The sequence below is a fragment of the Coturnix japonica genome, chromosome 38 (genome assembly GCF_054131305.1).
Source record: "Coturnix japonica strain WE chromosome 38, WE-NBRP24, whole genome shotgun sequence".
Taxonomy (NCBI): domain Eukaryota; kingdom Metazoa; phylum Chordata; class Aves; order Galliformes; family Phasianidae; genus Coturnix; species Coturnix japonica.
This window is the reverse complement of record NC_140700.1, coordinates 2,228,990-2,247,156: the sequence shown is the minus strand read 5'-3', so window position 1 is coordinate 2,247,156 and position 18,167 is coordinate 2,228,990. Positions and strand designations below refer to the sequence as shown.

The 18,167-nt window shown below is 52.7% G+C and overlaps 1 protein-coding gene across 11 annotated transcripts in view; it reads right to left on the bottom strand.

Annotated features, from left to right (window-relative positions):
• The window catches only part of PPFIA4 (PPFI scaffold protein A4), a 40,897-nt gene that overhangs the window by 19,521 nt on the left and 3,209 nt on the right, over positions 1 to 18,167 (bottom strand). For all 11 annotated transcript variants that reach the window (XM_085527282.1, XM_085527283.1, XM_085527284.1 and 8 more), the window contains exon 2: positions 4,280 to 5,093. Coding sequence is in view for 8 of the 11 variants with exons in the window: in XM_015885067.3 (XP_015740553.1) it covers positions 4,280 to 4,516 (237 nt within the window). In the remaining 3 variants the exon portion in view is untranslated. The remainder of the gene's footprint in view (positions 1 to 4,279; positions 5,094 to 18,167) is intronic.

The following is an 18,167-nucleotide window of genomic DNA, read 5'->3' as shown; positions in this document are numbered from 1 at the left end:
GAGCAAGAAGGAAACCCAGTTGCCATTTCAGGCACCAGTTTGCAGAGTGGCTACGCAGCATTTTGCAGCTGGGACTTTTTAGGGTGAAAAATGCAAATGAGGAAACGCTTCATGAATTTACACACCCATTTCACAGCATTGTTGAGAAGAACTGCAAAGGGTTGCAGAAGAGGCTGGGAAAGATTTGCTCGAGCATTAACAAACCAAATTGCGACTGGAGGCTGAGAGCGGCTTCACAGCATGAAAATCTCTTTCACTCTCATTTTCAAGTTAAACAAATAAGAAATCCTTCAAGAAGAAGCAAGACATTGGGGCTCAATTTGAACTAAAAGCTCTGCTCAGCTCAAAGGGGAACCTCTTGCCACCACAAAATTAAGTGTTTTAATCCCAGTTTGTCTCAGCTGTTTTTCCCCTCTCCCTTCTCACATCACGCCCTGAGCTGCCTGCAGTGATGTGGTTTTCAGCCTGCAATATTGGGGACGATGGTGTAACTGGTTGTACTACGACCCCATAGTGGGATTCACGGTCCCTATGAATGAGCACATTCCTGCCCATCTCCACACCTCAGGGCTGCTCCTGCCCAGTGTCCTCCTCCCAGCACTGCTGCAGCACCCACTGCCATTCACTTCCCTAGGGACTGTTCTAGACCTGGCATCATCCCTGTCCCCCAGAATAGTCACGTCACACCAAAACCTCCCTCAACATCTCCTACAGCACCCAGGCACCATCTCATATTTGCTCTTGGACCGCCCCACAACCCCTTAAACCACAGGGATGGCAGTACCTAACCAAGGCTCTCCCAGCACTGCGCTCTCCCAGCCCATGGATTAAAACTCAGCATAACACAGTGCCACAGGCAGATGTGCACGCTGCTGCATTATGCAAGTGCTGGCACACAAGTGTGAGCAGCTCGTGAGCATCCCCATGGATTACACCGGGGCTGGGAAAGCCTGAGAGTTAAAAGGGCAGCAGTGAGAGGGACTGAGATGGGATGACCCCATATTGATGGTTGCTCTGGGTTGGGGACAGGTAGCCAGGCAGCCTGAGCTTTGGTAGGTCGTGCTGCAGGGACTCAGCACAACCAAAGCCTCCAAATCTGCAGAGCTGGGAGACCTCTCATTCCGCTGCACAGAAGTTGGGAGTTGTGGACAGGAATGCTCTCTTTGCTGCCCACAGATATGGGATAGGAAGCACAGCAGCAATAGAGATGCTAGGCAAATTGAGACACAGCAAACAGTGCTCCCTGCAGCATGGAGCAGGTGGGGCAAGGCATTGGGGAAGCCAGGAAAGGAGGATGGATATGCCACCATGGGGCTGGAGATCACCAGAGCTCAGCCCTCTGCACTCTGCTGTGTCTCTTGGGCTGGCAGAGCTGTGAATATTGTACCCACAGTTGGGCTTTTATTCCAAAAGTTAAAGAGATTAAAAGAGTGAGGAAAAAATCAGCAGGAGGGAGTCCCCTGTTGCATGGGGGTACTTCCATCAGTGTCCCTGATGGCCAGCTCTGCAATGTGATTGCCATACCACCATCAGCCATCCAAAAGGACATGGGGACAATAGGGACAAATGTCCTCAGGCTCTGGATGAGGACAGGCACACCACAGAGCACAGCTTCTTCCCTGATCCGCAGGTGCTTTTGCCTTAAGCCCCAGCAGCAAAGAGGAGGGAGAGATTTGCCTGTCCCCTGGCCATGATCAGATGCAGTTGTGTTGCACGCATCGGCTCCTGCAAACACTCAGACTAAGCAGGGACACCTCTAAAAGGATTAGAAAGTGGAGCAGAGGTGCCTGATCTTCAATCAAAGGAAGGATAATCAGACACAGCACTGAGAGCACCCAGGAGCCCAGTGGGAAGCCCAGCAGCCTGGGAAATGGCTAATTTGGATTAAAATCAAACCACCCAAAGCTGGATGAGTGCGACTGGCTGGGCTCAACACCAAGCAGGAGGGATGCAGGGGCACGGATGTTGTTTCACAGTGAGAGCAGGGCTGGAGATGTGGAGCACCACAAGATGCAGTCAAATGGGGTTTTGGCTGGGTCAGCACTGGGCACATTCAGGGTTTGGGGTCTCCTGGCTGGGAAACAGGTGCATGAAAACCTCAAGGAGAGGCATCATGGCACTGGCACCATGGTACTTGTGGAAGCTGCCATCTTCTCGTGTCCTTTCCCAAAGGGGTGATGGTTGATGCCAGGACCCTGCCCATCCCTCCTGGGGGATTCCAGTGGGCCTGAAAGTCCCAGTAGGTTTGCCCACCCAAAAAGCCCAGCTCTCAGCCCCCTGGGCAGCCCCAACGAGCAGTGAGGGTGTGACAGCATGGGGTCTGGGATTAAGAATTGCAAGAGGTTTCCCAGGACACCAGTGGCCCTCTGCACAGCTGCCTTGGTGAAGTCTGGGAACCTGTGATCTCCCCTGCCACAGATAGGGACAGGGATTGTTGCCAAAGCCCTGAGCCCTGGGCAGGGCATAGATAACTACAGCCTGACGCACGAGTACATCTGGACACATCTGGAATGCTGCACGTGGCATCCCTGGGTCACACCTGTACACAGCAGCCAAGCAGGAGGGAGCTGACAGATGTGCTGGGTCCTTTATAGCACCCATTCCCTGGACAGGGCTTGGTCCCCAGTGCCAATGCTCAGCTGCATGCCCCCATACAGCCAGGAGGGGAGAGGGATTGGAGCTGAGAGCTTTCAGCCCGATTAAGTCGCGTTCAGCGCTCCCACATGAATAAATAAATCATGTAAAGAAGCATTAAGGCAGCTTAGTCTCCCCAGGAAATCGCCCTGGAGTTCTGCCTTTTTGGGGACTGAGGGGTTGCCCCTGAGGATTAGGAAGGGGGGTCTCAGCCACGTGGCAGTCAAGCCCCAAATGGGCACAGGGTGGGGGGACAGAAGCTCCAAGCAAAAGCGTTACTGGAGCACTGCTGCCTGCCCTGTCCATGGGTCTACCCCACATCCAGCCAGTATGTTGGACCCGTGGCATCCAGCTGAAAGGATACAGAGTGCCACCTCCCCAGTCAAAGTATCCCCAGGCTGCACATGGTCCACACAGTCAGGGCTTGTCTCTTTGAAGGCACTAGGAAAGGGATGTCAGCCTCAGGCGGCCACTGAGGTGTATGGGTGCTCAACCCTGCTGCATAAAAAGGCTTCTCCAAGCAATCAGTCCGACCTCTCCCTACTCAATAGGGTCTGACAAACTGCAGTAAGCTCCTGGGCAAAGCAGACATCAGGAAGGAAATAGCAAAAAGGAGGAATAGGGTAGGACAGGCACGTGGGAAGTCCCCCTGTACCCTACACAGCACCCTGGGGCAGAGACCCGCCGCGTCCCACTTACCTGGTACATGCACATGCTGGGATTAATCCCATTGGGCAGGTGAGTGTCTTTGGGTTTGCTCCCCGTGTTCATGTTGAGCCCTCATCTCCTGAGAGGGTAGCCATGCCCGGAGCCCCCTGTGCCCACATAGGGAAAAGCCGGGCAGCAGCAGTAGCAGCAGCCCAGGGAGATTCCCCATCTGTCACCCACACTCATGGCATCTCTCACTGCAGGGATGGGAGCCTCAGCAGGGCACCCAGCCGGTCGCTTTGCAGGCACAGAGCTGCCACCGAGTGCCTTTGTGCTGACCCACTTTGTTCCGTCCGCACGCTGCCCGTGCGTAGCATGGGGGGACCCTTTATTGGAGCAGGAGCGGGGAGTAAATCCGTGCTGTCCCTTAATCCGAGGCGGCAGGGCGGGCGGTGCGCTCAGGGTGACCTGGTGTGCTCTCTGCAGGCAGTGCTGGAGGGAGCAGAGGGGATGCGAGCCCCCTGCATGTGGGAAGTGGTAGAACCGCAGTCCAGCATTTGGGCACGACTCAGAGCAACTCTGGGTCATGGGGACCCCAGGCGCTCCTGGGGAAGCACTGTTGGGTGTTTCACTTTGGGCAGCCTGCGGGAGAACTGAGAGAGCACAGCTCCATGCATAGGGACACAGGCTGCCTCCCCGCTGAGCTGCCTTCCCCTGTCTGGAGCGGAGAAGGGATGCAGAAAGCTGGCTGGCCACCAGTCCAAGCTCTGCCCTGGCTGGTGCCATTCATTTTAACCTCCTGTCTCCCCAGGGTGTCCCAAATCCTGATGCCCAGGTGAGGCAGGAGGATCTTAGGTATCAGCACCAGCAGAAAGAATGGATGCGTTTGAAGCCTCCTGCTTCCCTTGGATGCTGGGATCCCCCCATATTCCACATAAAGAAGCTCCCAAATCCTGCTTCTCCCAGGAGAAAAGCCCCATCTCCCCCATGCTCTTACCTGTGGGAGGGCTGAATTGAGCTGCCTCTGGAGCTGGTCACGCTCCCGCAGAGCCTCCTGCAAACGGCTCTGAGTGACAGAGAGAGTCTCACGGGTCTCCCTTAGGGTGTCCAGCAGCTTGTCTCTCTCATCCAGCATGTTCACCATCAGCTGCTCAAAGTCAGCATCAGCCTCGGAGCCCTGCGGGGGGCCCAGAGGGTCCCCCTCGCTGATGGTGGGCATCACCTCACACATCATGGTGGGGCGTGACAGGCAGCTGAGGGTGCTGGAGGTGCCCGCTGGGGTGCTGGTGGGTGCTGTCAAGCCGTGGGGTCCCGATCACATCGCTAAGGGCTCTCACATGGCAGGGAAGCCAGCACTGGAGGGGGTAACACAGTGCTGAAGGTGGGGGGATGCCCCATCCCTTTTGGTTGCCCACCGAGGGCTAAGCAGAAACCAGCATTGCTTGAGGAGGGGCAGAGGGATGGTCTTGGCACCCGCAAGGTCCTCACAGTCTTAAATCCCCCTGATCTGCTGCGTGGTGCTGTCAGTGTTGTTGAAGCCTTTTGTGCTGCTGCTCTGATGCCTTTTGAAGGAGCTGAAGAGTTTGTGAGCCACAGGGATGCTCAGAGGGGAATGAAGTGACCCTTGGGGACATGTCCCAGTGGTGAGCTCAAGCTGGCAGCAGCACAGGGCGGCTCTGGGGGATATTTGGTCAGCCTGGGCATGTTGAGAAGTCAGATGAAGAAGAGTTGTTCCCCTTGAGGTGGGTTGAGATGGTCTCAGCTGGTGCAGAAACGTGTCTTTATTTGGAGTTCAAACACGAGGTGGTGACCTGCAGTAGAGATGACATGAGTTCAGATCCCTCCTGCTGCCCCCAAACCCAACAGGGCACCCACCCAGAACGCTCTGCACTCAGTCACACCCTGGTGGATAATAAAGATGGGCTCAGCACCCATAGGAACATGTTGTGTAGTACCCTGCTCCCAGATAGCTGCTATATAGCAGCCAGTGTGGTACCAATCAGGCAGGAACAGAGTTGCCTGGGTCCCAAAACTTTTAATGCATTACAATAGATGAAATACTTGAGACAATATCTGAAAATCCCTATCTCACCTCCCTTCAAACCAAAAGGTGCACACAGACAAAATGACCTGCATGCAGTTACGGGCCAGAGCAGCCTGTTCTGGACTTCTAAACTGGAATAAAAGCCCAGCATCAAAGAGCCTGAGCACAGCAGGGCTGTTCCCCCTGCTCAAAGGCAGCGTGTGCAAGGAGATGCTTTTGTGCACACCCAGCCTTGCAGGCACCCGAGACTGAGGAAGCTGTAGCTCCGTTCTTGGGCTGACATTGGCTCATCAGCTGATGGGAAGTTTGACACAAAAACCCTCTAAAAATAGAGAAGTCCTGGCAAAAAAGCACCAGCCCCTCAACGTGCATCAAGCGCGGGTTACGCTGCAGGCCAGCTCCTGTGTGCAGGGATATGGGGTGGGGGGTCACACAGGTGGCTGTCCCACTGCCTCTGCTTATAGATGTAAGGATCTTGGCATAAAGGAGCCTTATCCTAGGACTAAACCCTGTCAGAGTGCAAAACCCATATGGAGTGGCTTTCATATCCTGCTTGTGGGTTGACAATGGAGAAAGCGTGTCTGTGCCATGGAAAGCCAGATGTCCCAAAGTACAGTGTAATGTGAATGGCAAAAGCAGCCCCACGGCTCATCCCCCACCCCCTGCTTGGCTACTGGAGAGGAAGCGAAGGAATTAATGTGTGAATTAAGAGACATCAGTCACTGCACAGAGGAACGAGCCTCGTGGGTGAAGCTTTGAGGGAGCTCAGAGGGGAGAAATGCTGCAGGGAATGACTGGGACATAAATCTGATGGCGGCGATGATGGGATGGAAATGTATCCCAGTTGCAAAGGAGACTCACTTGGCACGAGGAGATGAGACAGCCTTGGTGGCTCCTTGTACCCCACAGAGGGAATCCAAGGGGCTGGACTCATGTGTGCAGGAGGAGGTAGATCCAGATTTACCCCATGCATCACCCAAGGGTACCATTCCCCAGTCCAGCAGGTACAGGCATCATGGAGGATGTGCACTGTATGACAATAAGTTCTGCTACAAACCTTGACAGCTGGAGAGGTGGGGATGAACCCTCCAGCACCACAAAGCACTGCCAAAACCCCTCTGAAGTGCACAGACAGCTGGTGGGCAGCTAGCACACGTCTGTTAGGGGTCTACGGCTACCCCATGACAGTGGTGCACCAGCAGCATCCCTTTGCCAGTGGGTTTCTAACAGCTAAATCCACGATGGTGCTTTGGCACCTCCAAGCATGGCTGTAAGCTACACACAACTCAGGACTGGGAAACACCCCCTGCACAGTGCAGGCATCAGTCATATTCATAACCACTACAGACACACACTGACACTTCTTCAGCCCAACATGATTTAGCATGAAATCCAGCAACATAAATCCTGCTGGAGCAGCAGGGATGGTAGCTGAGGAAAGAAGTCACCTCCTTTGAATGCATCCATTCTCCCACTGCACAGACTTGGGAGTGATTATTTTTGGATCATTCCTGGATTCAGCCATCACGGCTCAAATCAGAGCAACAGCAAAACCACAGTCCCCAGAGCAGTGCAGATAAAGAGAACTGTTGTTGGGGTCCCTCTGTTGCACTACTACCTACAGTGTTGCACTCTTGCCCATTACCCCAGCAGCAGCAGAGCAGACCAGAGGCAGCCCCTTTATTGCTGGATGTCAGAGGGTTCCAAGCCTGCTTGCAAAACACTGCCTGCGAATCTCAACTTTCCAACTGCATTTGCTAAAACCACGTAAATGCCACTGCCTGGGTTTACAGGGCCTTATCTGATGGGATAATCATTGGGTAGAGGAGTGGGGATGCAAGGAGACAGCTGGTGAGCTGAGAAAACAGACACTGTGCAGCTCTAGCTTTTTGCTGGGTATTTTTAGCCCCGCAGGGCTGCCAGGCACAGCCTTGCTGGAAGCAGGTTTGTTGCTGGTGAAAACGTGCTCTCTTTACTACCTCTCCCCTCAAAACTACACATTCCCCACATTTTTTGCTATGGCAAATCAGCACAGCCATGCACTGCCTGCTCGGGGAGGATGGTTTGCAATGACAGAGCCCAGATGTGGAGCAGCTGATGGAGAACAGGGGCTTGCTTTTTTTCACCCTCGGGCTGCTTATTTGCTCAGTGTGATGCTGTGTCAAGCTGAGCTGGCAGTGAGATGCTTGGCACCCGCCCACTGCCCTCACTGACAGCCCCATGGGCAGCCCAGTGAACACCCTGCCTTCTCTTATAGCAGGGAAAGAAACATCCCCAGCATCTATCCATGCAGGCAGAGACAGCCTTGAGGTTTTCCTCTGAACGTCTTTGCTCTCATCTCAGCCCTGACAAAGGAAAGGGGGAAAAAAAAACCAACCCTCCATGGCTCTGTCAGCAAGATCATCACCCCAGCAGGCAGCTGGCAAAGCGGGTTTAACGCGCACCTCGGAGGCAACAAGCTCGTGGAGATTGATCTTCCCATAAAAATGTCAGTTTGATCTTTTCTGCTCCTAGAAAATCCTCATCAGCTGCCCAACCTGCCCTCACAGCACAGCACAGCACAGCACAGCACAGCACAGCCCACACTGATACCCGCTGCTCACAGAGCACAGGGTGAGGGTGGCTGCCCCTCCACGCTGCCCACCACCCCATGCCCACTCCTTGGGGAGGAAGGAGGAGGATGATGCTTTTTTGCTGCAGGCTTTTCCTTGCAGAGCTTCATTTTTTTCACCTTCTCCTTGTGCTGCTGTGTTAAACATGGTTATACAGACCCAGGGTCATACCCTGCAGGCATGCTGCTGATGGCTCAAGTCCTTCCCAGCCTCACTGGAGCTGAATGCTGCTTCAGAGCAGCCATCCCTGACCCATGGGGCTGCTCATGGACAGCAGAGCATCCACAGGACCTCATGGACATCTCCAGCCACAGCTCTGCCACAGGGCCCACCTTTATTGGGAGATGTGGCAATTACAGGCTGAGAAAATGGAGATCACTCCAGCACATGAGACAAACGGGATGTTGAAACACCCTGGCTTAACAGAGGAAACTGCCACTGTCAGCACAGAGCCTGGAGATGGAAATCCCTATTCACAGTGGGTGTCTGAGATGCTTTCACCATGCGCTCGTGCAGGCAGTGGGTTGGGATGTCACCTCCCGAGGCATTTCTTCCATAGCAGAGCTGCTGCTTGTGGCATGCTGTCCAGACGGGGCTTGTCTGCATTGGAGACAGCTGGCTGAGTCCTGCGAGGAGCTCCCCGCATCCCTCTCCAGCCTCATAAGCTCCAAGGGCCCCTCTCCATCCTTCCTTTCCTTGCTGTGCTTAGGCACAGACCCCCACCTGTATGGTTTCTTACAGCTCCACAAGCCTTGGCAGCACTATGCACAAACTCAAGCCCCTGCCTTCTCCATTCTGGAGGACACATAGGGAAAATCTTCATTTCAATAAGAAAACCAGCAGATTCAGCCTCATCCCGACTGTTCTCATGGTTCCTTACATTTACAGCCTTACTTCAGTGGAGCCACTGGGGTACACTGTGGCTTCTGGGACCTCCAGTAACTGACGAAGGACAAGGAAGACCCAGTATACAAGTGAAGCCCATATGCTGGTGGCATCTCCACATTCCACACTGCAGCCCTGCTGACAGCAGATACTGCACAGATGGCATTCAGCCGTTGCCAGGGACAGCCTGTGGCCAGGACACCCAGGGACAATGAGGGAAATGGGGCATTCTGGCTAGAAATAAGGTGCCAATTTCTTAGCAGTAAAAGATTGATTCACATACTGAAGGGCGAGATGGTTCTGCATGTGGAGAGTCACCACGACTGAGATCTGTGCTGTGGTTGTAACTGAGACCAGGGGTAGTGATGCTTGCTCTCTTGCTTGACCCCAGTGCCACATCCTGGGAGGAGATGCAGCATCCCCAGGGTTTGGACCATGTCTCAAAGGTGGCAGGGATGCAGTGAGTGACTCTAAAGCAGTAGGAAGACAGAGACTCCCAGCATCTGACCTTAATGCTCTGAAGGCTTGCTCCAAACCCACAAAGCTGTTCCCATCCTCATACTTGTCTCGCTCCAAGCTGCTAACTCAGTGGAGAAACAGGGAGGAAAGATGTCCAGATCTAGCTGCTGCTTTGCAGTAAGTAAGTGTTAGTATTCCACTGATATTTATAGTTCCCTGTGGGAGGGGAGGCATTACACACAACTTCCAGCGGGTATTTTCAGAAAGCCACCTGCTCACCACCATTGTGCAGGAACACCTTTGTTCTGCAACAAAAAGGTTCAGCAGACGATGAGCTGAAATCTCTGCCACATCATCCAGGGCAGACATAGGATGTGTGGGGCAGGGGATGGTGAGCAACCCAGAAGGGGATGGCACCACATCTGAGCTCAGCCACACGTCCCAGTATGCAGGATTACTGCTTGGGGAGCATCACATCGGTCATGTTACGGGCCCTGACTTAGTTTCCCTGCTTCAAGATGCAAATTGGGCTGTCTGTCCCCACCCGACCCCAGAGAAAGGCAAAACCTATTTGTTGCTAGGAGGAATCTGGCACAGGAAGGGACCACTGGGATAAAGACACCAACAGGGACTGAAGGACAGGGCCAAGGGAGTGACACTGACTGCAGGTGGGGCTCAGAGCAGTGGCTGTGATTTCACATGGGGGTTTTGCCATGGGCACATCCCTCCTGCCACTGTGACATTTGCAATGAGGAGTTATTTCACCCAGGAGCCTCACACCCCAGAGCTGGGGCTGTCCTCCTCACTGCCAAACCAGCACCCACGTGTGCTAATTTATTCAGCAACTAAGGAAGAGCTGCCAGCACAAAGGGAGCTGCTGAAATCTGCACTGGGGGTGCAAAGCCCTGAGAAAAGCCATGGAGGATCCTCATCACCCAGCCAGGCTTTGGCATCCATATCACAGCCAGCAGCTGAGGCTCATGGCATGGCCCTGGGGACATGGGAGGCTGCAAGCTGGAAGGAAACCCAGCTGCAAACACAACCCAACACAACCAGGAGCATCATCCTCACCTTGAGCATGGGCTGCACATTTGGGGTGATGTTGAGGAAAAGCCCAGGGAGGTAATTACTGAGCCAGAGTGGCAACTTGGGCTTTTAATGTGAAATTTGGGAACTACTGGCACATATTCAGAACTAGCAGCGGGCAGACTGGGGAAGTGCCCAGTGCTGCTGGCTCTGGTTTGGACTGCGGCAGGCTTGGGAACACATCCCTCAATTTCACTCTTGGGGGGGAGGTTTCACAGCCAATGCAACTTGAATGGGGAAAGCAACACTCCAAGAGCACGACCCACACCACCGGGAAGCCTCCAGCGCTCAGCACTTCACCGCCACTTTAGCACACAAGCAGAGATAGAAGCAGTGAGACACTAAGCCTTCCCCATGCCCACCGTTCTACATGCAGGGGCTTCCCCAGGTACTTGAGGACACCACTCTCCTAGACATGGGAGATTTTAATTCTTCCTGACCAAGAACAACACTGACATCGTGGCTTAAGCTCTGGATGACCCCAACCAAAGTCATATTGGACAGTTTTGGTAACTCAGGGATGTGGGGGCTCCCATTGTATTCATCCCCTCTGCTTTCCCTTCCTTATGTAAAATGCAGGCTAACACCACTCTCCTCCTAGCTTTTGTTTCAGCAAGCTGTTCAATCAATTTGCAGATGGTAAAATGAATATAACCACCCTTCACCCAGCTACAGACACTCCTTGGTGGGGAGCAGGACCCAGCATCACACTCAGCTCAGTGCAGTCGCGCACCAAGATAACGGGGCACAAGGACAGCCCTATGGAAATGACCTCAAGGCTGCCCTGCAAGGCAGAGGGGGTGCAGGCAGCCGGGTGTCAGCTCCTGGCACTGCATCCCTGTGGTTTATGGCAAGTGACACAGGCAGAAGCAGCTACACGGGGACATCTGAGGACAGTGACATTTAAAAGGCGGCCAGGGGCAAGGCACAGACACTGGAGCTCTGTCTGCCTCTGTCTAACCTACATTGAGCAAGTACACATCTCCAACCCACCCTCTTCGTTAAACACGATTAGCCCACAGACAGAGCTCGCTGGCACATAGCTTGCAGGCACAGCACAGGGGCCACGTGCCAGCCCCAGCCAGGCAGCGCCGTGCATTTCAAGCCTGATTTCTTGCAAGATGGAATTATAGGTGGTGACTCGGCCCCTGCACATACCCAAATGTCTTGTGGCACTGGCTCACCATGCCTCTGAAATCCCAAAGGTGCTGTGCTTTGGGAACTGAGTCAAGAAGGGAAATACACATCGTTATCCCTTAGAAGAACAGAGGAATTAGCTCAATCCTTATTAGCCACAAGAGAAACCTCACAGAGCACCTCAAAAACACCCAAGCATGGGAAAAGCTCCACTTGGAGCTCATTCCTCATGGATTGAGTCCAGGAGGAACTGATAGCAGCACAGCTCTGTCCAGAGATCCTAGGGATGGAGGGTGGATGGGGGCATGAAGGTACCAATGTCAGGTACCTTCTCTGTTCAACACGTGCAACACAATAAAGCTCATGAGCTGAAAGGATGCATGTGGAGTTGGGGCAACAGTGAAGTGGGCTTGTGGGATGCTGTAAACTGTTTTAAGACTGCCTGTAGTGGCAATGCTAAGTCACAGCTTGAAGCAGTGATGAAACACCTGGTGGGAAGGTAGGGCCAACCCAAGTGAGCTCAGGTGCTTACAATGTACCTGAGTGATGGAAGGGCTGGAGACAGGATCCACCCCTCCCCAGACCTCATTTAAGGGCTGGCAGTGTAAGCTAACAGATAATGTTGGAGATTCCTGTGTATCTGGAGCCCTCTGAAGGTAAGTGGCTTCTTTATTTCTGTACCTTTAGCTATTGCTTTTGTGTAAATCCTTGCTTGCTGCAGTACGGGGCCTTCCTGTTCTGCTGTCTTTGCTGTGCTTTTTTGTAGTATTACACCATAATAACACAAAAGGAGCCTCAGGAATGAGGGGAGCAATATGGTGGTATCTGGCCAACACAGCAAGGTTGGGAGTAGCACCCCAGCAAGGACCAGAGATGTTATTCCCTTCAAGTCTCTTTCTACACACAAACCGAGCACAGCCGCTATGATGCTTTTTATTGAGCTTAATTACCACATTTGCAGGCAGCTTTAAGCTTCAGTCTTGTTTATAGTATGGATTTGGATCCTGAACCTCCTACAGTGTCCAGCTCCTGCTGATGTTGGTGCAAGTGGAGCCAGCTACTCCTGCCCAGCTCCATTAACCACTGGCCTAGGGGATAGTACATCCCAAAGCATCCTGTCACCAGGATGTATGTAACCATTGCAGTGCTGCAGTCCCTCCAGGCAAGTGGAACACATGTGCCAGAGGTTGGTGGGATGCTCATCCAAGCAGAAGTGGCTCCAGCACCCTGCTCTGTTCTGACCTTCCCAGGCTCAGATGTTCCCTGTGGCCATCAGCCCACCTGAGGTGACCTTTATCTACTGTGTGGTGTGGGGACGTTGGATGAGTGACCAGGATATGCACACCCAACAGGCAGACAGAGCTCCCAAACTTGTCTGCACAGGGAAATACACCAATTCACCTTATCAGATTTTGGATGGGGTTTGGGTTGGACAGCTGTAATCTCTTCCCTGCTGTTGCGCAGTGGATCAAGGCTGTCTTGTTAGAAGTGAAACCTGCTGCTGTGTTTCACCTTGTTAATATCCACATCAGGGCTTTTGCAAAGCCTGAGAGATGAAAGAAGATAAGGATCAAATCTTCTGGAGACATGGAGGAATCTAGTTCTGGAGTCCCAAGAACTGAATATCTTCACAGATTGGCTCTCCCTATTCCCTATGCCCCATCCGAAGCATATGGTCATCCTCTCGCTCAGTGTGCTCTGGGGAACCTGAGATAAGGCAAGAAGGCTTCTGGGTCAACCTTGGTCTTGTGGAGAGGAGCAGATGGGTTTTCTGGTGGGACTGACATCCTGAAAAGCAATTACACATGAAGACATCCCCAACAGACTATGATGTGCTCTGGCCCAGGGCCCAAGTCATCGTGGGTATGGATTTTAATTAGGCCCGTTTTGGGTATCTGTTCTCTACTTCCCTCCAGATAATGATTTAATTATTACAGACATGTCTTCAAATTAGCAGCTTCCTCAGTGGATTATTCAGCTGGGATCTCCTCAATTACAGTGCCCATCTCACTGCCATTAAAGGAAGAGGCAGGAAAACGCAAAGGAAAACTGAAACTTCCAGGAAAGAGAAGCCATGCAGGCACCTACCTGCTGAGCAGGGGTTACTACCAAGCCCTTTACCTGCCTTTATCTTTATCTCACAGTGGATTAAGAAGCCTACCTCCAAAACACATGCTGTGTGCCTGCATGATGCAAGACCATGGATGGCATAACAACTGCTGGTGTCCTCCTGTCACTGAACCTTATTGCTCAGCAGACCACAAGCAGGTGGGGAGTTCAAGGAGAGAATGATAGACTGGAAGGTAGGAACCTAAACCACTTCTTTCTAGTGGGACGGTATGTCTGGTGATCCCCAAGGAGAAAGGAGCTATGGAGACAGGGTAAGGACCCCATTTATTGCCTGTGTTGGAGCCTCCCAGCCAGCTCCCTGCTGGGTATTACTACAGGGGCAAGGCGAATGCAGGTGATGGTGGGAGCAAGCCAGACTGACTCCTTGGGCAGTGGAATTGGGCAGGAACTGTGCCAGGCTTCAGCAAGGCTTCCAGCCTCAAGGATGAAGGCTGGAAGGGAACAGCAGCACTGGTTGCAAAAGAGAAATACCAGGCACAAGTGGAATTGTGAAACCTTCAGAGTACAGCTTGACAACATGCCTTAGTAGTGCCAATGAGCAGTAACTCATCCACAGAATGGCCAAACTCTGACTAAATCACCAGAAGATGAGCTGCTTCACTGCTGCAAGACCCAAGCTGAGCATCTTCATGCTGCAGCAAGATCCTTAGGGCCTGACATGATTCCTCCTCTCCATAAGAGGTGAAGGAAGGAGAGGATGTGCACATGTGGCTCACCATCCCCTGCTACAAAGCTCCAGCCACACATTGAGACTCTCTTTAGACTTTTTCTACCAAAGCATGTGAGCTTTTGACTGCAGGTGCTGCAGGATTTCCCTTGCTGGTAGTGCTGTGACTCCCATGTTACAGCCAGGGAAGTGGATTTTGCAGCAGTCTCTGGAGAAGCACTGCTGCCTTTCCCTGCTGCAATGGGAGCTGAGGCTGCAGTGGGGAATCTCTGGCTCCTCTGGCATTGCAGCTCACAGCACAGCAGCTTAAACCAGCTGCAGCCCTTGCTGCTGCAAGAAGAGCCCTCGAGCACAGCCACGCATGAGTCTGCATCTGGAAACACAGCCTGGGTCCCTCAAAATGAGCCTAATGCCTTATTTTTGTGAGGCTACAGCAGCCGTCCTTTTCTGCCTGAACACACAAAGCAACTGGGCAGTAAAGCAGCTGGGTGATGCAGCCTGTTTCCCAGCTGACAAGGCTGGGAATGCAAAGGCCAGGCATTGCCTGTGTCTGCCCACCTCTCCTGTGGCCACAGGCCTGGGAGAGTTCTGAGCTCCCTATCCCATTGGATTTGTTATGAGACCATCATGCTTGAGAGTGAGTGGGGTGAGGGAAGAGGCTGCGCTAACATGAGCCCTTTCATTTCCTTGAGAAACTGGGCTAAAGAAGATGGGAGTGGAAGTGACACAAAAGAGAGAGGATATTCATTAACCTGATAAAACCTCCTGGAATATGATAACAGCAGCAATATCAGACACCTCCCCTCTGGCTGGGGACAAAGAAAGGCTTCCTAGTTATGAAGAAGAGGAAGAAAATTGGAGTGGAAGAAAGGAAATGATGTCTGAGATGTCAGATGTTATTAAAAAGCCTTTATCTAGGGAGAAACGATGAGCGATGAGGACGGGGATACAATGAGAAGCTGAACAGCTGTAGAGTGAGTGGGATGTGGAGGAAGCATCCAAGCAGGGCTCTGCTGGTCCCTGACAGCCATACAGTGCCTATGGCAAAGCCAACTTCTGGAGGCATGCATGGGGCTGTGCAGTGAGCTGGAGAGGGCAGCAGCCATGGGGAGCCCCATCACAGCCTTGAGCCATGTGGATCAATGAGCCCTACAAAGCTGCTGTGAGTGTCTCTGTGCTCTGAGGCATCCTGTGCAGCACCGCCAGCCCTGGACTATACCACTGCCATAACGTGATGTTCCTGCTCCGTGTGTGGTTGCTACATTGCTTTCTCAGGTCACCATCAGCACAGCCAGAAACCCACATCTACTGGAATCACAAGCTGAGAAGCAAATCGAGCAGTCCCTCCAGCTTCCCCATGAGCAGTGGGATGAAGCCCCAGGAGCTGAGCTGTAGCACACACAGCTGTGCAGAGCCCCAGCTGGTGCCCACACCAGGTGAGCGTGGCCTCATGTGGCCCCAGCTATTCAGGCCGATGGCCAAGGAGAGCAGCATGTGGGCTGGATCAGTGTCATGCAGCATTGCGGGCTCTCTGGCTCCTGCAGTGGAGTGAAGGCAGTTCCAGCCCAGGATGCTCAGCCAGAGCTGCTCTGGTTCTTCCAGCATAGACACAAAAGTCCCTCTCCTGCTCGTGCTGCCGAGATGAGCTGGCCCTTCCCAGCCTCTTTGGTGTCTTGCAGGCAGCGAAGCGAGGAGATCTGCAGGCAGGAGTGGCTCAGACTCCCCACTGCAGCTTCCTTGCTTGGCATCATTCTCTGCTGCTTCCCTGTGAGCTGTGTTTGTGGGTAACACCCCCAAGGAAAGACCCTGCCATGCACAAAGCCAACTCCCACCCAGCGAGTGCTGGAAGCGGGTACACACATGCAGAGCCTCTCCTCAACTCTGCTTTAATATGCATGCAATACGGCCAGAGCTGCTCTGAATCTGACAGCATTCACTTTGCAGAAGAGAACAAGTGCAGCAGCCAGCAAACAGCACACATCTCCCTGTCAGAGCAAGGTCGGGGCAGGCAGGGTGCTGGGAGCTGCGGCTGCACATGGGATGGACTCTTCTGAACTCAGACACCTTCAGAGCATGATATGGAGACAGCAAAGCTGTCACAGTGGCTGCTGTCATCTCAGCATCATCCCAGAGCTGCCAGTCTGCACCAGCTGCAGCCTGCTCTGGGTACCAGCATCACCAGCACTCATCCTGTACCCACGAGTCCTCCCAGATGCACCATGTATGTCTGGAAGCTCCTTCTCCCAGTGGATCAGCCTCAGCCCAAGCTGATGGTGACAGAGGGAGACTGCAGATCACCTGAGCACGACCTGCAGCACCTCCAGCTTTGGGGAGGAGGAGCTCAGGCAAACCCCCACGTGTGCCATAGCTGCTGCTTGATGGAGATATTTCTCTTCCCTCCTCCCCAGCATCAAAACTTGGATGATAATCACTGGATTGCTGCCATTGCTTTGGGGCTGCCATATATATATGTTTTATAAAGGGTTTTCATTTGATCATCTGCTTGTAGTTAATTTAGTTACAAGAGTTTTGCAGTGATCATTTTTGGAGATGGCAATCAGAGCATCTCTGCAAGCAGAAATGGCTATCGTTCCCCATCTCCTTTGTGTTTACATGTATATAAAGACATTTTGTCTCCTAAAATGAAACCAAAATAAGCCCCAGCTTTGCTGATCACTGCAAGGCTCTTCATGAGTGCCGGTGTTGCTTTCAAATCACACGTCGTCAATAAATCTAATTCTAACTGCCCTGCAGCAAATGGCATCAGCCTGCACTTTGAGATCTCTCCCACACGTACTCCATTGCCTAAAAATACCAGCACTTTAATTCTCAAATGACTTGGCTATTGTACAGCCACCTTTTCTTTCTTTTCTTAATATATATTGCTGCATGGCTCGGTACAGGACATCTGTTACACTACAAAGGGTGAAATTCTGCTCCAGTGTTAACATAATGCAACGGCTCTGTCAATCTTCGGGGTAAAATGAACATGTTTCCTTTTGCTCTGTGTGCTGTGAGGCGTCTCACTTTGGGAAAGCAGGGGCCAGGAGGGGAAGCTCGTCCCTGATGTTGCACCTCTGCAGCAACCATAATAGAGCTCAAAACTCAACCCATTGCTAAAGAGGATTCCAACTGGTCCCAAGCATGCTGGCAGCACTCAGCCAAGGCTGTTTCTGCCTCAGGACAGAGCACACATGGATCTCAGACAGCATGGACAAAGCAAACCCTTTCTGGACCTGGAGTGGAAGACAAGACAGCTTTTATCAGGAAAGCTGAGCCTGCTGGTCAGGAGAGCTCACCATTAAATGCTGATAGGGCTAAGATAAGCCATTTTGTTGTGCTCAGTGATTAGGGGCTATAGAGCCCTTGCTCTGCCCTCAGCATCCCAAAGATGCAGGCACACTGCACTGCCAATGAGGAGCAAGGACAGCAACTGTCCCCAGGCAGATGGGAATCTCCAGGACTTCCTCTCACCAACTCTTCCAAGTGGGAAAGCAGTCCCCATCATTTTGTTTGCCATGGGTGCTTGAGGGGCTTTAGGTTTGCCCAGTGTGCTACCCAAGCCCAGGTATGGGGCAAACACACAACCTGGTCAGGTTCTCCCATGGATGGCACTAGGATTTCAAGGCATGGTGCTCCATCTCACCTCAGGGATGCTGGGTTTGGACCCATCCCCAAAGGACAAGAAAGCACAGACCTGTATGCCTTGGCTGTGGAGCTCTGGTTGCTCTGAACTCCATGGCAGGCTCCACAGCCCACTGAGCCATCCAGGTGCTTTATGAGATCACTCCCAAATTGAGAATGTCATCTCACAACCTCACCTGGAGAAATCACACTCTCACAAGGTACCCATGTGTATGTGGGA